Below are 24,640 nucleotides of genomic sequence, written 5' to 3' on the forward strand. Positions count from 1 at the left end.
CATGGTGGTAATAACCTTTCGAGATAATCCTGAAGACGCTAGGATCCAGGACTCAATGGCCACACAGTCAGGTTCAGGGCCGCAGAATTCAGGTGGAAAAACGGCCCTTGAGATAGCAAGTCTGGTCGTTCTGGTAGTGCCCATGGTTGGCCTACCGTGAGGTGCCACAGATCTGGGTACCACGATCTCCTCGGCCAGTCTGGAGCGACGAGGATGGCGCGACGGCAGTCGGCCCTGATCTTGCGCAGCACTCTGGGTAACAATGCCAGAGGTGGGAACACATAAGGTAGCCGGAATTGCGACCAATCTTGAACTAAGGCGTCTGCCGCCAGAGCTCGGTGATCGTGAGACCGTGCCATGAAAGCCGGGACCTTGTTGTTGTACCGTGACGCCATCAGGTCGACGTCCGGCATCCCCCAGCGGCGACAGATCTCCTGAAACACGTCCGGGTGAAGGGACCATTCTCCTGCGTCCATACCCTGGCGACTGAGGAAGTCTGCTTCCCAGTTTTCCACGCCTGGGATGTGAACTGCGGATATGGTGGAAGCCGTGTCTTCCACCCACGTTAGAATCCGTCGGACTTCCTGGAAGGCTTGCCGACTGCGTGTGCCACCCTGGTGGTTGATGTATGCTACCGCTGTGGAGTTGTCCGACTGAATTCGGATCTGCTTGCCTTCCAGCCACTGCTGGAAGGCTTGTAGGGCAAGATACACTGCTCTGATTTCTAGAACATTGATCTGAAGGGTAGACTCTTGCTGAGTCCACGTACCCTGAGCCCTGTGGTGGAGAAAAACCGCTCCCCACCCTGACAGGCTCGCGTCCGTCGTGACCACCGCCCAGGATGGGGGTAGGAAGGACTTTCCCTTTGACAATGAGGTGGGAAGAAGCCACCACTGAAGAGATTCCTTGGCCGCCTGAGAAAGGGAGACGTTCCTGTCGAGGGACGTCGACTTCCCGTCCCATTGACGGAGAATGTCCAATTGTAGTGGACGCAGATGAAACTGCGCGAAAGGGACTGCCTCCATTGCTGCCACCATCTTCCCTAGGAAGTGCATGAGGCGTCTCAAGGGGTGTGACTGGCCTTGAAGGAGAGATTGCACCCCTGTCTGTAGTGAACGCTGTTTGTCCAGCGGAAGCATCACTATCGCTGAGAGAGTATGAAACTCCATGCCAAGGTATGTTATCGATTGGGTCAGGGTGAGATTTGACTTTGAAAAGTTGATGATCCACCCGAAACTCTGGAGAGTCTCCAGCGCAACGTTCAGGCTGTTTTGGCATGCCTCTTGAGAGGGTGCCTTGACAAGTAGATCGTCCAAGTAAGGGATCACAGAGTGACCCTGAGAGTGCAGGACTGCTACTACTGCTGCCATGACCTTGGTGAAGACCCTTGGGGCTGTCGCCAAACCGAAAGGCAGGGCTACGAACTGAAGGTGTTCGTCTCTTATAACGAAGCGTAGAAAACGCTGGTGCTCTGGAGCAATCGGCACGTGGAGATAAGCATCTTTGATGTCTATTGATGCTAGGAAATCTCCTTGAGACATTGAGGCGATGACGGAACGGAGGGATTCCATCCGGAACCGCCTGGTTTTCACATGCCTGTTGAGCAGTTTTAGGTCCAGAACAGGACGGAAAGACCCGTCCTTTTTTGGCACCACAAACAAATTGGAGTAAAAACCGTGACCTTGTTCCAGAAGAGGAACGGGGGTCACCACTCCTTCCGCTTTTAGAGTGGACACCGCTAGCCGCAGAGCATCGGCTCGGTCGGGAGGTGGAGAAGTTCTGAAGAAGCGAGTTGGAGGACGAGAGCTGAACTCTATCCTGTACCCGTGAGACAGAATGTCTCTCACCCAACGGTCTGTGACCTGTGGCAGCCAAATGTCGCCAAAGCGGGAGAGCCTGCCACCGACCGAGGATGCGGAGAGAGGAGGCCGAAAGTCATGAGGAAGCCGCCTTGGTAGCGGGTCTTCCGGCTGTCTTTTTTGGGCGTGACTGAGTTCGCCAAGAATCTGAGCTCCTCTGATCCTTTTGAGTCCTTTTGGACGAGGAGAATTGGGACCTGCCTGAGCCTCGAAAGGACCGAAACCCCGACTGACCTCTCCTCTGTTGGGGTTTATTTTGTCTGGGCTGAGGTAAAGATGAATCTTTACCCTTGGAGTGTTTAATGATTTCATCTAAGCGCTCCCCAAACAGTCGGTCACGAGAAAATGGCAAACTGGTTAAACACTTTTTGGAAGCAGAATCTGCCTTCCATTCTCTTAACCACAAGGCTCCACGTAAAACTACGGAGTTGGCGGACGCCACTGCCGTACGGCTCGTAGAGTCTAGGACAGCATTAATCGCGTAAGACGCAAATGCAGACATTTGAGAGGTTAAGGGTGCCACCTGCGGAGCAGATGTACGTGTGACCGTGTCAATCTGTGTAAGACCAGCTGAAATAGCTTGGAGTGCCCATACGGCTGCGAATGCTGGAGCAAACGACGCGCCGATAGCTTCATAGATGGATTTCAACCAGAGCTCCATCTGCCTGTCAGTGGCATCTTTAAGTGCCGCCCCATCTTCCACTGCAACTAAGGATCTAGCTGCAAGCCTGGAGATTGGAGGATCCACCTTGGGACACTGGGACCAGCCCTTGACCACGTCTGGGGGAAAAGGATAACGTGTATCCTTAAGCCGCTTGGAAAAACGCTTATCCGGATAAGCGTGGTGTTTCTGGATTGCCTCTCTAAAGTCAGAGTGGTCCAGAAATACACTTAATTTACGCTTGGGATACCTGAAATGGAATTTCTCCTGCTGTGAAGCTGTCTCCTCCACAGGAGGAGCAGGGGGAGAAATGTCCAACATTTTATTGATGGACGCTATAAGATCATTCACTATGGCGTCACCATCTGGTGTATCCAAATTGAGAGCGGTCTCAGGATCAGAATCCTGATCAGCTATCTCCGCCTCATCATACAGAGAGTCCTCCTGCTGGGACCCTGACCAGTGTGATGAAGTCGAGGGCCGCTCATAGCGAGCTCGTTTAGGCTGTCTGGGACTGTCGTCCGTGTCAGAGCCATCACCCTGGGATGCAAGAGACACCCCCGGATCCCGGAGCTGTTCCGACTGAGGGGGACCAGGGAGCAATGAGTTAACAGTGTCCATGGCCTGAGGTACTGGTCTAGACTGCAATGTTTCAAGAATTTTAGTCATAGTCACAGACAATCTGTCAGCAAAGACTGCAAACTCCGTCCCTGTCACCTGGACAGTATTTACAGGAGGTTCTGCCTGGGTCACCTCCAGCAGAGGCCCCGGCCGAGCAAGTGCCACAGGGGCCGAGCACTGCACACAGTGGGGGTCAATGGAACCTGCCGGTAGAACAGCCCCACAAGCGGTACAAGCCGCATAGAAAGCCTGTGCCTTGGCACCTTTGCTTTTTGCGGTCGACATGCTGTTGTGTCCTCTGAGAAATCTAGGAGGGTATATAGCAAAGGATCCCCAGCGACCGTACAGTGCAATGTAAAGCTGCAAGCATAAAATACAATATACACTTCGGCACCAGTGGGAGTCAGCCCTTGAGGGCAGCTTACCGCCCGCTGAAAAGCGGGTGTGTGGGCACCAGAATCCCGTGTCTGGGTCTCCCAGTCTCCTCTCTCCAGCTCAGACTGCACACAGGAGTGGCTGCCGGCGTCCTGTGAAGAGAGGTGGATCGTGGGCGTGCCTCAAACAAAGTGCGGGAAACTGGCGTCCCACTGTGCCCAGTGTGAGGGCTGGAGTATGCAAAGCAGACTCCAGCCCTCTGCGATGACGTTCTGTACAGCGTCCCGCCCTTCCCCTGACTGGCAGGCCTGGGGGCGGGAACGAAACGAAACTAGGCCGCAGAAAGCCGGGGACTCGAGTAATAAGCGCGGCCGTGATATATGCACGGCCAGCGCGGAAGTCCCCGGCGCACCACAAGTCTCAGCCGCGCCGCAGCGAAAAGAAGGGAATTTTGTTACTTACCGTAAATTCCTTTTCTTCTAGCTCTTATTGGGAGACCCAGACGATTGGGGTATAGCTACTGCCTCCGGAGGCCACACAAAGCACTACACTAAAAAGTGCAAGGCCCCTCCCCTTCTGGCTATACCCCCCCGTGGTATCACGGGTTCTCCAGTTTTAGTGCCAAAGCAAGAAGGAGGAAAGCCAATAACTGGTTTAAACAAATTAACTCCGAGTAACATCGGAGAACTGAAAAACCGTTCAACATGAACAACATGTGTACCCGCAAACAACAAAAACATCCCGAAGGACAACAGGGCGGGTGCTGGGTCTCCCAATAAGAGCTAGAAGAAAAGGAATTTACGGTAAGTAACAAAATTCCCTTCTTCTTCAGCGCTCTATTGGGAGACCCAGACGATTGGGACGTCCAAAAGCTGTCCCTGGGTGGGTAAAGAAATACCTCATGTTAGAGCTGCAAGACAGCCCTCCCCTATGGGGAGGTAACTGCCGCCTGCAGGACTCTTCTACCTAGGCTGGCGTCCGCCGAAGCATAGGTATGCACCTGATAATGTTTGGTGAAAGTGTGCAAACTCGACCAGGTAGCTGCCTGGCACACCTGTTGAGCCGTAGCCTGGTGTCGTAATGCCCAGGATGCACCCACGGCTCTGGTTGAGTGGGCTTTTAGCCCTGAAGGAACCGGAAGCCCCGCAGAACGGTAGGCCTCTAGAATTGGTTCTTTGATCCATCGAGCCAGGGTGGCTTTAGAAGCCTGCAACCCCTTGCGCGGACCAGCGACAAGGACAAAAAGTGCATCGGAACGGCGCATGGGCGCCGTGCGGGAAATGTAGAGTCTGAGTGCTCTCACCAGATCTAACAAACGTAAGTCCTTTTCATACCGGTGAACCGGATGAGGACAAAAGGAAGGCAAGGATATATCCTGATTAAGATGAAATGAGGATACGACCTTAGGGAGAAACTCCGGAATGGGGCGCAGCACTACCTTGTCCTGGTGGAACACCAGGAAGGGAGCCTTGGATGACAGAGCTGCCAGCTCAGACACTCGCCGAAGCGATGTGATCGCAACGAGAAACGCCACCTTCTGTGACAGGCGAGAAAGGAAACTTCCTTCAGAGGCTCGAAAGGCGGCTTCTGGAGAGCAACTAATACCCTGTTGAGATCCCATGGATCTAACGGCCGCTTGTACGGGGGTACGATATGACAGACCCCCTGTAGGAACGTGCGCACCTTAGAAAGACGTGCTAGACGCTTCTGAAAAAAACACGGATAGTGCCGAGACTTCCCCCTTAAGGAAGCCGAGCGACAAGCCCTTTTCTAACCCCGATTGCAGGAAGGAAAGAAAAGTAGGCAATGCAAATGGCCAGGGAGACACTCCCTGAGCCGAGCACCAGGTTAAGAAAATCTTCCACGTTCTGTGGTAGATCTTAGCAGAGGTGGACTTCCTAGCCTGTTTCATGGTGGCAACGACCCCTTGGGATAATCCTGAAGACGCTAGGATCCAGGACTCAATGGCCACACAGTCAGGTTCAGGGCCGCAGAATTCCGATGGAAAAACGGCCCTTGGGACAGTAAGTCTGGCCAGCCTGGTAGTGACCACGGTCGGCCGACCGTGAGATGCCACAGATCCGGGTACCACGATCTCCTCGGCCAGTCTGGGGCGACGAGTATGACGCGGCTGCAATCGGATCTGATTTTTTGCGCAGTACTCTGGGCAAGAGTGCCAGAGGTGGAAACACATATGTGAGCCGGAACTGCGACCAATCTTGCACTAAGGCGTCTGCCGCCAGAGCTCTGTGATCGCGCGATCGTGCCATAAATGCCGGGACCTTGTTGTTGTGCCGAGACGCCATTAGGTCGACGTCCGGCACCCCCCAGCGGCGACAGATTTCCTGAAACACGTCCGGGTGAAGGGACCATTCCCCTGCGTCCATACCCTGGCGACTGAGGAAGTCTGCTTCCCAGTTTTCTACGCCCGGGATGTGAACTGCGGATATGGTGGATGCTGTGTCCTCCACCCACATGAGGATTCGCCGGACTTCCTGGAAGGCTTGCCGACTGCGCGTCCCTCCTTGGTGGTTGATGTATGCCACCGCAGTGGAGTTGTCCGACTGGATTCGGATCTGCTCTCTTTCTAGCCACTGCTGGAAAGCTAGTAGGGTAAGATACCCTGCCCCGATTTCCAGAACATTGATCTGAAGGGTGGACTCCTGCTGAGTCCACGTCCCCTGAGCCCTGTGGCGGAGACAAACTGCTCCCCACCCTGACAGACTCGTATCTGTCGTGACCACTGCCCAGGATGGGGGTAGGAAGGATCTTCACTGTGACAATGAGGTGGGAATAAGCCACCATTGCAGAGAGTCCTTGGCCGTCTGGGAAAGGGAGACTTTCCTGTCCAGGGAGGTTGACTGCCCGTCCCATTGGCGGAGAATGTCCCCTTGCAGTTGGCGCAGATGAAACTGCGCAAAGGGAACTGCCTCCATGGCTGCCACCATCTTCCCTAGGAAGTGCATGAGGCGCCTTAAGGGGTGCGACTGGCCTTGAAGGAGAGACTGCACCTCTGTTTGCAGTGAACGCTGCTTGTTCAGCGGAAGCTTCACTATCGCTGATAGAGTGTGAACTCCATGCCGAGATACGTTAGTGATTGAGTCGGTGACCGATTTGACCTTGCCAAATTGATGATCCACCCGAAAGTCTGGAGAGTCTCCAGCGTAACATTCAGGCTGCGTTGTCATGCCTCGAGGGAGGGTGCTTTGACGAGTAGATCGTCCAAGTAAGGGATCACCGGGTGTCCCTGAGAGTGCAAGACTGCTACCACTGCTGCCATGACCTTGGTGAACACCCGTGGGGCTGTCGCCAGACCGAATGGCAGAGCTACGAACTGAAGATGGTCGTCTCCTATCACAAAACGTAGAAAACGTTGGTGCTCCGTAGCAATTGGCACGTGGAGATAGGCATCTTTGATGTCTGTTGAGGCAAGGAAGTCTCCTCGAGACATTGAGGTAATGACGGATCGGAGGGATTCCATCCGGAACCGCCTGGCGTTCGCATGCTTATTGAGCAGTTTTAGGTCCAGAACAGGACGGAAGGAGCCGTCCTTTTTTGGAGCCACAAAGAGATTGGAGTACAAACCCTCGCCCTCGTTCCTGAGGGGGGACAGGGATCACCACTCCTTCTGCTCTTAGAGCGTCCACCGCCTGCAGCAGGGCATCTGCTCGGTGGGGAGGTGGGGCCGTTCTGAAGAATGGAGTCGGAGGACGAGAACAGAACACTGTCCTGTGCACGTGAGCACAATGTCCGTCACCCACCGGTCTGTGACCTGTGGCAGCTAAATGTCGCCAAAGGCGGGGGAGTCTGCCATCAACCGCGGATGCGGAGAGAGAGAGAGAGCTGAGAGTCATGAGGAGACCGCCTTGGTAGCGGTTCCTCCGGCTGCCTTCCTTGGGCGTGATTGAGCCCGGCCGGAATCTGAGCCCGTCTGAGGTTTTGTAGCCCTTTCGCACGAGGACAATTGGGACCTGCCCGAGCTTGGGAAGGACCGAAACCTCGACTGTACTTTTAGGACAGCATTAATAGGGTAAGTCGCAGTGCAGACATTGCGGAGTTACGGACGCCTCTGCGGTACAGATGTACATGTGCTCAAGGCCAGCTGCGCAAGGACAGCTGAAAAGGTTAGGTTGCCTATACGGCTGTGAATGCCGGAGCAACCGACACGCCGATAGCCTCCTAGACAGATTTCAACCAGAGTCCATCTGTCTGTGAATGGCATCTTTAAGTGAAGCCCCATCTCCAGTGCAACTATGGCTCTAGACGCAAGCCTGGAGATTGGAGAATCCACCTTTGGACCCTGGGTCCAGCGCTTGACCACGTCAGGGGAAAAGGGATAACGTGTATCTTAAAAACGTTTGGAGAAGACGCTTATCTGGTAAGCGTGGTGTTTCTGGACTGCTTCTCTGAAGTCAGCGTGGCCAGAAAAATACTCAATATCCGTTTGAGATACTGAAAAGGGACTTCTCCTGCTGTGAAGCTGACTCCTCCACTGGGGGAGCTGAGGGAGAAAGATCCAACCTTCCATTGATGGACGCTATAGGATCATTCCGTATGGCGTTACCATCCGGTGTATCCGGATTGATAGCGATGTCAGGATCAAAGTCCTGGAGCGCTGCCTTATCATACAGAGAGTCCTCCTGGGACCCCCCCGTTCCAAATGAGGTTGGTCAGGAAGATTGCCCATGGCCTGTCTGGACTGCAAGTCTCTATCTTATGACAATATATCTGTCGAAACTGCAACTCCGTCCCTGTCCTTGGACAGGGATGACAGGTGGTTTCTTTAGCCACGACTAGTAGAGACCCCGGCAGACGAAGTGCTAGAGACCCCGGCAGACGAAGTGCTACAGGGGAGCATGCACACAATGGGACGGTGTCATGAACAGCATCCCATGTAGTAAAAACAGCACTGAAAATCTGTGTTGCTTTTTTGCCGCTGCCGACTAGCCATCTAGAAGTATATAGCCAAGATTGGTGACCGTACAGTGCAATGTATAGCATACAAGCATAAAGTACAAATGAACACTGCAGCACAAGCAATACAAGCAGCATAGAAGCCTGTGCCCTGGCACCTCTGCTCTTCTGCTGCTGTAGACTAGTCATCTAGGGGAATATAGCCCAGAAGAGTGACCATACAGTGCAATGTATAGCATACAAGCACAAGTACAAATGCACACTGCAGCCCATGCAATACAAGCAGCATAGAAAAAAACCTGTGCCCCAGCACCCTTGGTTTTCTGCTGCTGTAGTCTAGCCATTCCAGGAGAATACAGCTAAGACTAGCGACTGTACAGTGCAGTGTATAGCATACAAGCATAAACACAAATGAACACTTCAGTACGTGCAATACAAGCAGCCCAGAAAGCCTGTGCCTTAGCACACCTGCTTTCCTGCTGCTGATGTGTCGCTCTCCAAGCGGGCATATAGCGACCTATGCAGTTAAAATACACATGTACACACTGCAGTATATATTGGGGTCAGCACTATGTGTGCCGCTTACCGCCCGCCTATAAGCGGGTGTATGGTCGCCATAGTCCTGCCTGGTTGCCGAAAGTCCGAGCTCGGACTGCAGTAATGGCTGCCGGCGTCTTCCCCAGCTCGTGTGAGGAGGGGCGGGCCGTGGGCGTGCCCCAAGTCAGAGCGGGAATCCGGCGTCCGACAGTGTGCAGTGAGAGGGCTGGAGCATGTAAATAAGGCTCCAGCCCTCGGCGCTGCTGATTGCTCAGCGTCTGTCCCCTTCCCTGAGTGACAGGGAGGGGGCGGGAACGAAGCGGCACTAGGCCGCAGAAGCCGGGGACTGGATTTATAAGCGCCGCCGCCGTAAAAGCGCGGTCGGCGCCCAGTCCCCGGCGAACTACAAGTCCCAGCCGCGCCGCCGCTCCCGGAGCGTCCGGTGCGGTAGTTCCCAATACACAAAGTCACTCAGCAAAGCTGCAGTGACTGTAACCCTTTACTGTCCCCGGCGCACTAGCACACCCAGCAAGTCTGGAGTGTGCTGTGCCTGTGTGTACGGGGACACAGAGTACCTGTAATGGTGCAGGGCCATGTCCCTGAACGGTACTCCAGCTCCGTATCCAGCAGGTTCAAATGGGTCTGTGGATGGAGCCCGGCGTCAGAGCTTTGAGGCCGGCAGGATCCCACTTCCTCAGAGCCCCCCAGGGGGATGTGGAAGGAAAGCAGCATGTGGGCTCCAGCCTCCGTACCAGCAATAGGTACCTCAACCTTACAACACCATCAACGGGTGAGAAGGGAGCATGCTGGGGGCCCTATATGGGCCCTCTTTTCTTCCATCCGAAATAGTCAGCAGCTACTGCTGACTAAAATCTGTGGAGCTATGCATGGATGTCTGACCTCCTTCGCACAAAGCTTGAAAACTGGAGAACCCGTGATACCACGGGGGGGTATAGCCAGAAGGGGAGGGGCCTTGCACTTTTTAGTGTAGTGCTTTGTGTGGCCTCCGGAGGCAGTAGCTATACCCCAATCGTCTGGGTCTCCCAATAGAGCGCTGAAGAAAACTGACAACAGCGGCCGCGCGGCAGTTTCAAATACATGTCCCCTCTCAGCAAAGCTGTAGATAGGAATGGCACCAGCGCGCAGCGCTGTTGTCCCCGGCGCACTAACACACCCAGCAATGCTGCAGTGTGCGCGCGGACTGTACGGGGACACAGAGTACCTTGATGAAGCAGGGCCCTGTCCCTGACGATACTCCGCTCCATATCCAGCAGATTCCCCAGGGGCTGTGGACGGAGCACGGTCTCTGTGCCTGGAGACCGGTAAATCCCACTTCACCCAGAGCCCTAAGGGGGATGGGGAAGGATGCAGCATGTGGGCTCCAGCCTCTGTACCCGCAATGGGTACCTCAACCTTAACAAACACCGCCGACAAAAGTGGGGTGAGAAGGGAGCATGCTGGGGGCCCTATATGGGCCCTCTTTTCTTCCATCCGACATAGTCAGCAGCTGCTGCTGACTAAACAGTGGAGCTATGTGTGTATGTGTGCCTCCTTCGCACAAAGCATGAAAACTGAGGAGCCCGTGATCCCACGGGAGGGTGTATAGCCAGAAGGGGAGGGGCCTTACACTTTTAAGTGTAATACTTTGTGTGGCCTCCGGAGGCAGTAGCTATACACCCAATTGTCTGGGTCTCCCAATTAGGAGCGACAAAGAAAGGACTACTTTGAGGCTAAATCCGCTATCCAAACCTTAAACCATAGCATGCAGCAGATAGCCACACAATTGATTGCAGCCTGAGCAATACATTCCACCGCATCAAGGGATGCAAAACAAAAGATATTAAGCTCCTTTCGCAATCTGGGCTTAAACCTCAGCTAAATCCACCTCCTTGGAGCCAGCAAGAAAATTGCTTAGCCCAAGATAAACCCAGGTAATAGCGAAGCCTGGACACAGGGCAGACTGCCACCTCAAAAGCAGATTTAGTCACAGACTCAGTGGGTCTGTCTGTGAGATCCTTCAATGCCACAATCTCACCAAGAGGCAGGGTAGTCATTCTAGATAGGCAGGATATGGAGGTATCCACCACCGGCATTGAATACCAGAACGCTAACATCTCCACAGAGAAAGGGGACAACACTTCCATACGAATAGACTTTTGAAAACGTTTGCCGGTGTTCTCAGGTTCTCTGAATTACTTCTGTTAACTCCTCATGGACAGCAAAAGCATAGCTATAAGATTACCTCTTCTGAAGAACCCTGCTTCACCAAGTGGAGGAGGTCCACTAGTCTGACCCGTAGGGACGAATCGACTGTTGTAACCAAACTCAATACCATGCTACTCACTCAACTGTGCAACACAGATTTCGCGCAGGAGCTAGAGTCTAAACGCCGCGCAGAATGAATCCCCAGGAATGCTCTCCACCTCCCAAACCAGAGTTGTGAAGGCAAAAAGGAAGGGGGGGGGGGGGGGAAATGACAGGGTAATACCTATCCCTCCCGAAGATGGGCCGTCTTCTGTTCCATGCACGGTGTTGGGCGAATGGGCAGGAGACAGCTGGCATATAGACTTCTGCCCTGTACCAGACCTCTGTGTAGGGTAGCTCGGCCCAGCCAAACTGACGCGAGAGGATACAGACTGAATACTACAGACTGTATTCTCTTGCTACGTGGGTGAAAAGGAGCGTATGGTTACCCACAGACATCTGAGAGACAGAATCGAAAGAGGTTAACATCTAAACTAGTATCAACGACCGGTCTCAAACAGACCTTTCCTCCGACTGACACTACAGAAAACAGAGGAGGCCAGTGGTTAAAGGCAAGCTATAGGCTGCTGGGGAGGAGAACATTTTTAATTCTCTGTACTACTGGTGTCAGCCTCCAGGTGGCAGCAGACAATCCCATGGTTCTGTGTCTTAATTAATTAAGCAATTGAGAGAGTTCACAAAGTCTTGATATAGCGCCTCCAATCAGTATGACAGGGCAAAATTGAGCAAGGGGGGGGGTGGATAATTAATAGAATCATTTCTGTTTCTAGAGTCTGCTTTATTAGAGCCAAGGTTCCTTTAAGATAAATGAAGCCTTTTCTTCTACAAGAAAGAAAAAAAAAAAAAAAAAAAAAAAAAAAAAAAAAGCTACAGGGGATCTGCCTCTAATTCTGTAATGAGGAAGACCCTGACAACAGGCGATTTCATCTCGCCCATCTGCCCTTGGTGCTGTTAAATTTGTTCAGATAACCTGCGGCCATAAAACCAAGACTTTAATTAGGCTTTCCTTTCTCGGTGAAGGTGAGCTGGCCCTATAAAATGCTCTAATCCCACGAAAACAAAAGGCTGTGTTTATTGGTGCCGTAAATCAGCGGTGGAGATGGCGGACGTATTTATAGCTGCCATGGACTGTTCCCATCTGTCCTGCAAAGCTTCCAAAAATGTCAGCGCTTCTTCTACATGGAGCAGGAATGTAAAAGTGAATTGCAAATAAAAGCAGCACGAAAAGCGAAAAGTTAGAGCTAAAGTGAAAGGGGATGGTATAAAGACGTGGTTTTGGGGGCTCCATCACTGGCCGTCCAGTTATCAGGTGTCACAGAATATCCACGTCATGTTATGGCCCTACATGTTGTCGTACACAGTGTGCTTGAGCGACGTACGGCTCGGCATCGTGCTTGCGCGACGTACGGCTCGGCATCGTGCTTGCGCGACGTACGGCTCGGCATCGTGCTTGCGCGACGTACGGCTCGGCATCGTGCTTGCGCGACGTACGGCTCGGCATCGTGCTTGCGCGACGTACAGTTGCAGCTGCTCAGCCATGAAGCTCCTTGCGGGCGCAGTGTTTGTGCTGATGTTACCAGAGGAGATCTGGACTTTGCGGAGCGTTTGTGACCTTTCTGCCCTCCGCTCAGTAACGTTGCGTGGTCTCCACTTTGTAGCACAGTTGCATTGATCATGATTAAGCTCTCTCTTCTTGAGATATTAACATCCTCCACACACTGACCATGTGTCAAACAGACACAATTTTAACATATGAGAAACACCCCTTGGGCCAGACCGGCCTGTCACTCCGGCTAGTAAGTCTCATGGCACTACAGGTACCAGAGCTGACATCCAGGTAAACACCACCTCTGTGATACATACCGGCCGCCTTCTTACAACAGAAGGTTTCTTTGTAGTCTGCACCCATACAAATATGCACAGGAATTTTAGAGACCATTTACAAAGTAATGTGAATATTCTGTTATTTTTATAAACGCATGTTTGTCTTAGAGAGAAATTAATAACCAATAGAAAAGAATGAAAGTGCGGAAAAATGGAGAACGGGCGTTACCTTGGCCAATCTGCTCATCTTATCTTCCGATACAGAGCTGCTCGTCCTTCCCGGGGTTGTGGTCGGCTCGGATCCATCAGCTTCAATGTTCGGCCACACCTTTAGGTCATGCATTCCTTGCCTAAACATCCTGCCACCACAAGAAAAATTGGTTTAAAAAAAAAAAATAAATAATATCTATATGTATGAATAATAAAAATACATCACCTCTGAGTATGTTTGTTTAGAAAATGTACATGGAAAACACATTTTCTAAAAAGCAATTCCTATTATTTTTATTGCTATCATTTGAGCAGTGTCCTTTTCAAAGCCGGAGCTATTCACTTTTCGGCTAGGTTCACATGACCTTATTTTTTTTATTTTTTTTCCACAGACTCTGCGCACAAGTTAAAAATTCGTGTGCCGATAACCCCCCCCATGATTGCTTAAAAGACCCCAAGGTTAAATTCCTATCTATACATGCATACACGCATACACACACACACACACACACACCCCTTGCGAAAGTATTCAGCCCCACCCCCTTGAATTTTTCAACCTTTTCCCACATTTGAGGCTTCAAACAAAGATAAAAATGTTAATGTTATGGTGAAGAATCAACAACAAGTGACACAATTGTGAAGGTGAACTATATTTATTGCTTAGTTTAAATTTTTCTAAAAAATAATAAACTGAAAATTGGGGCGTGCAATATTATTCATCCCCTTTAAGTTAATACTTTGGAGCGCCACCTTTTGCTGTGATTACAGCTGCAGTCGCTTGGGGTATGTGTATCAATTTTGCACATCGAGAGGCTGAAATTCTTGCCCATTCTTCCTTTGCAAACAGCTGGAGCTGAGTGAGGTTGGATGGAGGCGTTTGTGAACAGCAGTTTTCAGCCGTTTCCACAGATTCTCGATTGGATTCAGGTCTGGACTTTGACTTGGCTATTCTAACACCTGGATACGTTGATTTGTGAACCATTCCATTGCAGATTTTGCTTTATGTTTGGGATCATTGTCTTGTTGGAAGACAAATCTCTGTCCCAGTCTCAGGTCTTTTGCTGACTCCAACAGGTTTTCTTCAAGAATGGTCCTGTATTTGGCTCCATCCATCTTCCCATCAATTTTAACCATCTTCCCTGTCCCTGCTGAAGAAAAGCAGGCCCAAACCATGATGCTGCCACCACCATGTTTGACAGTGGGGATGGTGTGTTCAGGGTGATGAGCTGTGTTGCTTTTACGTCAAACATATCGTTTGGCATTGTGCCCAAATAGTTCTATTTTGGTTTCATCTGACCAGAGCACCTTCTTCCACATGTTTGGTGTCTCCCAGGTGGCTTGTGGCAAACTTTAAACAACACTTTTTATGGATATCTTTGAGAAATGGCTTTCTTCTTGCCACTCTACCATAAAGGCCAGATTTGTGCAGTGTATGACTGATTGTTTTCCTATGGACAGACTCTCCCACCTCAGCTGTAGATCTCTGCAGTTCATCCAGAGTGATCATGGGCCTCTTGGCTGCATCTCTGATCAGTCTTCTCCTTGTTTGAGATGATAGTTTGGATGGACGGCCGGGTCTTGGTAGATTTGCAGTGGTATGATACTCCTTCCATTTCAATATGATCGCTTGCACAGTGCTTCTTGGGATGTTTAAAATTTTGGAAATCTTTTTGTAACCAAATAAGGCGTTAAACTTTTCCACAACAGTATCACGGACCTGCCTGTTGTGTTCCTTGGCCTTCATGATGCTCTCTGTACTTTAAGAAGAACTCAGACTATCACAGAGCAGGTGCATATATACGGAGACTTGATTACACACAGGGGGATTATATTTATCATCATCAGTCATTTAGGACAACATTGGATCATTCAGAGATCCTCAATGAACTTCTTGAGTGAGTTTGCTGCACTGAAAGTAAAGGGGATGAATAATATTGCACGCCCCAATTTTCAGTTTATTCTTTTTTACAAAAATTTAAAATAAGCAATAAACATAGTTTACCTTCACAATTGTGTCCCACTTGTTGATTCTTCACCATAACATTAAAATTTTTATCTTTATGTTTAAAGCCTGAAATGTGGGAAAAGGTTGAAAAATTCAAGAGGGCCGAATACTTTCGCAAGGCACTGTATATACACTATATATAATTAAACATTATAGTTGCTCCATAAGTGGTTAAGCATACAGGTGGTCTGACAATCCAGAGCTGCAATGCTTTTAGCAGGCACAGAATTCCCAATTGACCAGTGTTCAGAGCAGTTGAGACATGAGGACCCTGCATACAGCGCCCACATTTCTCCTTCGTGGGGTGATACGGAGGAGTGTGGCGTCCACATCACGGTGTATAGGACTAATCACCTATTGTGTGTCTGTTACTCATACTCTGTGACTTACCCGTACTTCCCAAACAGAGACACAGTTGTTCCCCCCACAGACACCGCTTTTCCGGGTCCATAGACATCCCATATAGTGAGAGTCACTTGCGCATTTCTCGGTAGATCGGCGTACTTCACCGGCAGCTTCAGCCATTCATTCCAGCTGAAAAGAAGCAAAGTCCAAGTATGAATATAAAACAAAAAAAAATATTCCATAAAGACCTCTTTAGAAGTTTGGGAAAATGTCCCAAAATATTGGCAGAAGGAGAATACAGTGAATCAGGACCTGAAAACACATGGACGGCTTTCCGGACTGGGCAGCATGGAAGAACAGGGACATGAAGGCGGAAAATTACATGGCTGCAGTCATCTTCAGAGTTATGGATGGGATCCCCGCCGCCAGTAACGCAGCTGATTATTTCACAATCGGTCACCTTTATAATCATGCTTTCTTTCGCATCTTTACATTGCTCTTCCTATTGTGATAGTATCCATCTTTGAAATCCAGTGCTCTCTGCTCTGGTGCGCCCACGCCCTGTTCTGTCATCCTGACACTGGCCACACATGCCCGATTTAGGGTGCAACGCTCTCTAGCTTAACTAAGTGGGGTAGTGAGAAATAAGCAGAAATGTGCTGCTAACGGTAAAACTGTTGAGAATCAATCACGTGTTCAGCAGGGAGTACGATTGGAGAAATCATATGGAAACCTTTAACCAAGCCCCTGAGGAAGCTATAGAAGCGAAACGAGCAGTGGGTCCAGTGCCGGGTGAAAACGGTTGGCACATAATAGCCAAGGTCAGCCCTAATCATTGTCGGCAAGTATGATCTGGTGCATTGTAATGAAGCATTTGCACATAGTGGATTTTTAGATTGTATACTCTCACTGTGACCTATAGATTACCACTATATCATTACATACTGAAACAGCACTTGCTATACTGGCTTCTTGAGAGAGAGATATATAATCTTGAGTTATTTTATATTATAGCCATTATATTTTTACAGATTAGTGTTTTTATGCTTGTGCACTCCCAATTTGGTTCTCCTGTGTTCCTCTTTGCTAGTACTTGGAGCCTGAACTTCATGCTTGTTTTTAATTTGTTTTTTTACCAAAATAACAAGGGTCAAAATATTAAAAAAAATTAAATATATATATATAAAAATGAGGAGTTTACAGTTACCTGTGACCAGAACACAGAGGTGCGGGATACTTTACAAAAGTAGTGTATGAAGTGGCGCACGGCTGTGCAATCACCCGCAGCGTCTCCCCAATTATGTGAACAGGACAAGATGAAGAGCTGGGTAACCGCGAGCAATATTATACAGAGGACACTTAAAAAGCAGCTGTGCACCGTTAAGTAAAAACCTTCACCAAATACATGTATTTAGGGCTCAACATCATTCTCTTTTTATCAAAGCTCATTAAACATTTTGCATCATTTGGCTTTTCAAGCTTCGTTTCCCGACATATGGTACTTGGATGTGGTCTTTGGTGAGAGATTGGCTGAAAAGAGCTCAGATAAAAGAGGTTCAAACTCCATATCAGACAGACCGTGAGCTCACTGATGGATGCTCAGAGCACTCATTCTGCAGCCAGAAATAGACATCACAACACGGAGGCTACAGAAGGGAAACTGAACAATATTGAATGAAATCCAATTGCAAAAATGAATTTTTTTTTAGCTCCAGGTACATGCACTTAATGGAAACCCATCATGTCTACAAAAGCTATTAACCGACAGGCATAGGGTTAATCTGCTGGTTAATTGCGCTCTGATGCTGTCCGGCCACCTAACTTAAAGTGTAGCTACAGGGAGAAAATTAACTTTATTCTTCCCAGATTCTGCCAGCTTTCAGTCACAGAGGTGTGCCCAGAGGAGCTCCAGCTATCGCTCAGTATACAGTGAGTGGCAGCTGTAAGTGCACCCCGGCACTTTGATTGACAGCTCGCTCTAAATAGATGTGCTGCAGTGCAAGTTCTCATAGTACCTGCTGCTGCTCGCTGTAGCTGCTCTAGGGAAAAGCTCTATGACGGAAAGCCGGCAGATACTGGGCAAAAAAAAGTTAATTTCCTCTCAGTAGCTGCACTTTAAGTAATGTGGCCAGACAATATCAGAGCGCTATTAACCAGCAGATTAACCCTCTGTCTGCTAGTTAATAGTTTTGGGGATATGATATGTTTCCTTTATATGAATAATAATAATAAATAATAATAATAGTCCCAAAAGGTAAACAACCCCTTTACACTCATTTGGACAAGCTTATGTTTGGGAACATAACACCTCAGCAGTGCCACAGACTGATCGCCTCCATGCCACGCCGCATTAATGCAGTAATTCATGCAAAAGGAGCCCGACCAAATATTGAGGCATTTACTTTACAGACTTTTCAGTAGGCGCCAACATTTCTGAGTGTAACATCATTTTTTCAGCTGGTCTTATATAATATTCTAATTTTCTGAGATAATGACTTTTGGGTTTTCATTAGCTATAACCATAATCATCAACATTAACAGAAATAAACACTTGAAATAGATCCCTCTGTGTGTAATGGCTCTATATAATATATAGAAATAGATCCCTCTGTGTGTAATGACTCTATATAATATATAGAAATAGATCCCTCTGTGTGTAATGACTCTATATAATATATAGAAATAGATCCCTCTGTGTGTAATGACTCTATATAATATATAGAAATAGATCCCTCTGTGTGTAATGACTATAATATATAGAAATAGATCCCTCTGTGTATAATGACTATATAATATATAGGAAAAGATCCCTCTGTGTGTAATGGCTCTATATAATATATAGAAATAGATCCCTCTGAGTGTAATGACTCTATATAATATATAGAAATAGATCCCTCTGTGTGTAATGACTATAATATATAGAAATAGATCCCTCTGTGTATAATGACTATATAATATATAGGAAAAGATCCCTCTGTGTGTAATGACTCTATATAATATATAGAAATAGATCCCTCTGTGTGTAATGACTCTAGATAATATATAGGAATAGATCCCTCTGTGTGTAATGACTCTAGATAATATATAGAAATAGATCCCTCTGTGTGTAATGACTATATAATATATATAGAAATAGATCCCTCTGTGTATAATGACTATATAATATATAGAAATAGATCCCTCTGTATGCAATGACTATAATATATAGAAATAGATCCCTGTGTGTGTAATGACTCTATATAATATATAGAAATAGATCCCTCTGTGTGCAATGACTATAATATATAGAAATATATCCCTCTGTGTGTAATGACTATATAATAAATAGGAATAGATCCCTCTGTGTGTAATGACTATATAATAAATAGGAATAGATCCCTCTGTGTGTAATAACTATATAATATATAGGAATAGATCACTCTGTGTGTAATGACTCTATATAATGTATGCGTTTCCCTTTTTGCATTGAATTACTGAAATAAATTAACTTTTTGATGATATTCTAATTTATTGAGATGCACTTGTATATGTGGTTGATCAACTGGTCAATTAATGGCCACAGCCGGCTCATCTGAATGGGCCCTTAGTAGAAGTAAAACTGAAGAATGGGTGAGTGGGAGTCCAAGAGACCAGACCCTCCTCAATCATAACATTTGGGGTGTCCCAGGACTGTCACATTACCAGGAGGGACACAGTAAGAAAGATAACTTTATACTTGTTCACCAATCATTAAACTACAGAAAAGGATGTTAGGATGAAGAAATAGAGTGCAATAAAGCCATCTTACATATTAGGAGGGCTGCGCCTGAGGACAGGACCCCTTTAGTTTATAAGTATGGGGGAGAAAAAAACAAAAAAACTACAAAAAGGTGGTTTAGCTAGAAACACCACTGCTACAATCCTCTGGTGTCAGGTTCCTGCTGGAGTAGATCTAGGGTCAGACTGGTCAGGCGGGAGGGGGGGTATGGTGACAGGTCAGGGGGTCACAAAGTCTTTACTGCAGCTTATGGGGCAGAGGTGACTAACCACAAGGAACAATACACAGTTGGGGGCAGGGTGAGGGGTTGGCTCTTACCTCTCCTCCTACAACCAGCTTGTGTGGTGTGTCCTGTGCTGGAGGGGAGGTAAGAGATAGCCCTCAGGCACATGGAATACACTGAGGATCAGAGGAGGGGGCAGGGAAGATTGGAAGGAGATAAGATTGGGAGGGGGATCTGCTGTCCCTGCCCTGCTCTAGGTTAATGGAGGCAGCAAATCCCGGGCCCCGGCACCGCTCCCCTCCTGCTCCTTCCTCTGCCATTCTCAGTGCCCACGGGAGAAAGCAACTGCAGATTTTGCTGCAGAAAACCCGCACATTTTCCAGATAAATCCACAGGTTTACGCAAGTACAGACACTCCCCACGTTATCCTATGGGATTTGGGAAGTGCTGTATCAATGCTGCGGTTTTTGCGGCTGCGGAACATGCCGCACGTAACTGCATGTCAAATAATTCATGCGGAATTCCTGCCTTTCCACTATGGAGATACAGGGAGGGAATTCCGCATGAAATCCGCACTGTTTCCGCAGGTTTACTGCAACAATACCGCAGCAATGGATAGCTGCGGATTCCGTGGAGTTGCTGCGTGAACCTGCAGGAAAGTCCACAGGTACGTTCTCCCGTGGGTACATAGCCTTACAGTAAAACGTGAAAATCACAGTCTCCTATGGAGCACAGGAGGAGAGATGACAGCAATGAGAAGGTTGGGGGGAGGGGGGGGGGTCTTCACAATTCACCAGCTATAATAGTAACCCATCACTCCCCATGATTATGTCAAGGGGGGACTGATGGGTCCAGATATACATTCCCTTTAAATGCTGCTGTCAGGGACTGAGTGCAGCATTTTCTTGGTTCACAGTGACGACAGGAGCTGGATGCCAGCCGCGGCTGTTAGACACTGCTACTGACTATATACCACAGCTGGTATCTGCCTCGTATAGCGGCAGGTCAGTTTCTGAGCCCCCTCCACATGCAAGGACCCCCTCTCAGGAGGTAAATGTGTGCCTGTGGTGACTTTTAGGAGCGGATACACCTGCAGAGGGTGGCTAAGGAAAACTCCAGCAATGTCTCTCTTGCGTTCTTTTCAGACTCCCTTTGTGTTCTCTTTGGATCAGGCTGAGGTTTTTTTTCTTTATTTGAGATATATATATATAGTAACGGTGTCCAGAAGGGGCCAGTCATTGCTTTCAACCGCTTGATGATAAAAATATGGAGCACGTCCACAGCAAGGTCAATTTTTTTGGTTGCTTTTTCACGTCATCTATACAGGACCTTATTAAAATCACATTTAGTTTTCTCTAAATCGTAATGATTATACAAGACTGGCGTCTAGGGAGCCTCAATCATGGACGGGACATTTTACTCCTCTCTGGAGGAAGGATGAGGCTCACGGCCTCCAGGATTGGCGCTGGCCATGGAGATTATTGCCCTTGAATTCCCACACACATCTGTTCTGTGCTAATCTATAACCACCCACAACCCAGAAGGTCCGATATACTGGCAGGTAATTGATACCAAAGATTTTAAATTAAAGGCATTCTTCATAAATTCTAAATTTCAAGACACTTAACTCATCTGATGACATATAGAAGGTCCATGGAGCTTAAAAAAAAAAAAACCCCTCTGGATCAGCAGGATTGTTATTCTTTATCGTCAGAATAGCAAAACTGCAGTAACTGATTAATGTGGACACTCCGGGGCCCGGACTGCAGTGACGCCCGGTTACATGATGCGGCACTTACTTCCATCGGGTGCTGAAGGCTTTGTACGACGTCCGCACCGGCAGAGCCAGGGGTTTCCCATCGGCATAGACCTGACAGGTGACATACAGATCGGAGCAGGTCTCCTGGTACAGCCCGGAGAACTTCAGCATGGGGTCCTCCAGCACCGCCTTGTAGCTGCGCTGCTCCCGCTTCCCTTCCAGGCTCCCTCTGATTATAGAGAAAATGAAATCGTTAATTTACAGGAAGATGCCGAGATCCAAAAAGCTTCATCTTTAATATAATACTTGTCAGTGGCACGTGATGGGGGAAGGGGGGTATCATGCTAAGTTTGCAGTTAACAACATTTTGGAGTGGGGAAACAATCTGGGGAGAGGGAGCTGAGACACTGTGGGATAAGGGGGGGGGGAGGGGGCAAACACCCGGTGAGAGCGTGTGGGGAGGTGAAAGAGGCAAACACCTTGTCGTGGGGAGGTTAAAACACCCTGTGGCGGGGGAGGTGAGGAGGCAGAGGAAGGGGCAAACCACCTCATGGTGGGGGAGGTGAGGAGGCAGAGGAAGGGGCAAACCACCTCGTGGCGGGGGAGGTGAGGAGGCAGAGGAAGGGGCAAACCACCTCGTGGCGGGGGAGGTGAGGAGGCAGAGGAAGGGGGCAAACCCCCTTGTGGCGGGGGAGGTCAGGAGGCAGAGGAAGGGGGCAAACCCCCTTGTGGCGGGGGAGGTCAGGAGGCAGAGGAAGGGGGCAAACCCCCTTGTGGCGGGGGAGGTCAGGAGGCAGAGGAAGGGGGCAAACCCCCTTGTGGCGGCGGAGGTCAGGAGGCAGAGGAAGGGGGCAAACCCCCTTGTGGCGGGGGAGGTCAGGAGGCAGAGGAAGGGGGCAAACCCCCTTGTGGCGGGGGAGGTCAGGAGGCAGAGGAAGGGGGCAAACCCCCTTGTGGCGGGGGAGGTCAGGAGGCAGAGGAAGGGGGCAAACCCCCTTGTGGCGGGGGAGGTCAGGAGGCAGAGGAAGGGGGCAAACCCCCTTGTGGCGGGGGAGGTCAGGAGGCAGAGGAAGGGGGCAAACCCCCTTGTGGCGGGGGAGGTCAGGAGGCAGAGGAAGGGGCAAACCACCTTGTGGCGGGGGAGGTCAGGAGGCAGAGGAAGGGGCAAACCACCTTGTGGCGGGGGAGGTGAGGAGGCAGAGGAAGGGGCAAACCACCTCGTGGCGGGGGAGGTGAGGAGGCAGAGGAAGGGGCAAACCACCTCGTGGCAGGGGAGGTGAGGAGGCAGAGGAAGGGGCAAACCACCTCGTGGCGGGGGAGGTGAGGAGGCAGAGGAAGGGGCAAACCACCTCGTGGCGGGGGAGGTCAGGAGGCAGAGGAAGGGGCAAACCACCTCGTGGCGGGGGAGGTCAGGAGGCAGAGGAAGGGGCAAACCACCTCGTGGCGGGGGAGGTCAGGAGGCAGAGGAAGGGGCATATCACCTCGTGGCGGGGAGGTGAGGAGGCAGAGGAAGGGACAAACCACCTTGTGGCGGGGGAGGTGAGGAGGCAGAGGAAGGGACAAACCACCTTGTGGCGGGGGAGGTGAGGAGGCAGAGGAAGGGGCAAACCACCTTGTGGCGGGAGAGGTGAGGAGGCAGAGGAAGGGGCAAACCCCCTTGTGGCGGGGGAGGTGAGGAGGCAGAGGAAGGGGCAAACCACCTTGTGGCGGGAGAGGTGAGAAGGCAGAAGAAGGGGCAAACCACCTCGTGGCGGGGGAAGTGAGGAGGCAGAGGAAGGGGCAAACCACCTCGTGGCAGGGGAGGTGAGGAGGCAGAGGAAGGGGCAAACCACCTCGTGGCGGGGGAGGTGAGGAGGCAGAGGAAGGGGCAAACCACCTCGTGGCGGGGGAGGTCAGGAGGCAGAGGAAGGGGCAAACCACCTCGTGGCGGGGGAGGTCAGGAGGCAGAGGAAGGGGCAAACCACCTCGTGGCGGGGGAGGTCAGGAGGCAGAGGAAGGGGCATATCACCTCGTGGCGGGGAGGTGAGGAGGCAGAGGAAGGGACAAACCACCTTGTGGCGGGGGAGGTGAGGAGGCAGAGGAAGGGACAAACCACCTTGTGGCGGGGGAGGTGAGGAGGCAGAGGAAGGGGCAAACCACCTTGTGGCGGGAGAGGTGAGGAGGCAGAGGAAGGGGCAAACCCCCTTGTGGCGGGGGAGGTGAGGAGGCAGAGGAAGGGGCAAACCACCTTGTGGCGGGAGAGGTGAGAAGGCAGAAGAAGGGGCAAACCACCTCGTGGCGGGGGAAGTGAGGAGGCAGAGGAAGGGGGCAAACCACCTCGTGGCGGGGGAAGTGAGGAGGCAGAGGAAGGGGGCAAACCACCTCGTGGCGGGGGAAGTGAGGAGGCAGAGGAAGGGGCAAACCCCCTTGTGGCGGGGGAGGTGAGGAGGCAGAGGAAGGGGCAAACACCTTTCGGGGAGGATGGGGGAGAGGAGGAAGGGGCAAACACCTTTGGGGGGGGATGGGGAGAGGAGGAAGGGGCAAACACCTTTGGGGGAGGGGATGGGGAGAGGAGGAAGGGGTAAACACCTTTGGGGGGAGGGAATGGGGAGAGGAGGAAAGGGCAAACACCTTTGGGGGGGGGGATGGGGAGAGGAGGAAGGGGCAAACACCGTTGGGGGGGGGGATGGGGGAGAGGAGGAAGGGGCAAACACCTTTGGGGGAGGGGATGGGGGAGAGGAGGAAGGGGCAAACACCATGGCGGGGGGCGCAGTGTTGTGAGGGGCATGGCTGCAGGCGGCCGCTCTCTCACATCTTCAGCTGTACACTGATGTCCAGGTCGCAGCTGTACACGTAGTAGAACTTGTCGGACTCCGCCATGGCCGCAGCTGCAGGTACAGACCTCCTCCCGGCACTAAGAGGGGAAACCTACGATAACAAAACATAAACCCGGTGTAATCCGGAAGAGCTCTCTCATTGGCTGCTCGGGTTGAAACACTTCCGCAATCATTTCCGATACCATGACAACTCGCAAGACTCAGACCAATCAGAACAGAAGTCCATCCTTCCTGTACCCGTGATCACGTGATGCGACGCTGACTGGCGCTTTCGGTTCCCTGCTTGTCACGTGCTGTGTTGGCGTCTCAGTGAGCCGCCATGTTGTGATTGGCACAATCCTGTTTCTGCTCCAGTTTGGTGATTTTTTTCCTGACCGTCCTCACTCAGCTGCTCCGGGTGCTCAGTGCGCATGCGGCCTCTGTACGCAGTCTATCTGTGCTCTGTGTGCAGCAGGGTCTCCATTACTTT

At 50.4% G+C, this 24,640-nt stretch overlaps 1 protein-coding gene across 2 annotated transcripts in view; it reads right to left on the minus strand.

Moving 5' to 3' along the window:
- Positions 1 to 24,307, minus strand: part of PIK3C3 (phosphatidylinositol 3-kinase catalytic subunit type 3) — a 323,893-nt gene extending 299,586 nt beyond the window's left edge. For both annotated transcript variants that reach the window (XM_075327579.1, XM_075327571.1), the window contains exons 1-4: positions 24,147 to 24,307; positions 21,396 to 21,584; positions 15,662 to 15,805; positions 13,286 to 13,415 (exon numbers count right to left, since the gene is read on the minus strand). In XM_075327579.1, coding sequence (XP_075183694.1) covers positions 13,286 to 13,415; positions 15,662 to 15,805; positions 21,396 to 21,584; positions 24,147 to 24,214 — 531 coding nt within the window. In that variant the 5' untranslated portion in view covers positions 24,215 to 24,307. The remainder of the gene's footprint in view (positions 1 to 13,285; positions 13,416 to 15,661; positions 15,806 to 21,395; positions 21,585 to 24,146) is intronic.
- Positions 24,308 to 24,640: the final 333 nt, after the last annotated feature.

The sequence above is a fragment of the Anomaloglossus baeobatrachus genome, chromosome 1 (assembly GCF_048569485.1).
Source record: "Anomaloglossus baeobatrachus isolate aAnoBae1 chromosome 1, aAnoBae1.hap1, whole genome shotgun sequence".
Classification (NCBI taxonomy): domain Eukaryota; kingdom Metazoa; phylum Chordata; class Amphibia; order Anura; family Aromobatidae; genus Anomaloglossus; species Anomaloglossus baeobatrachus.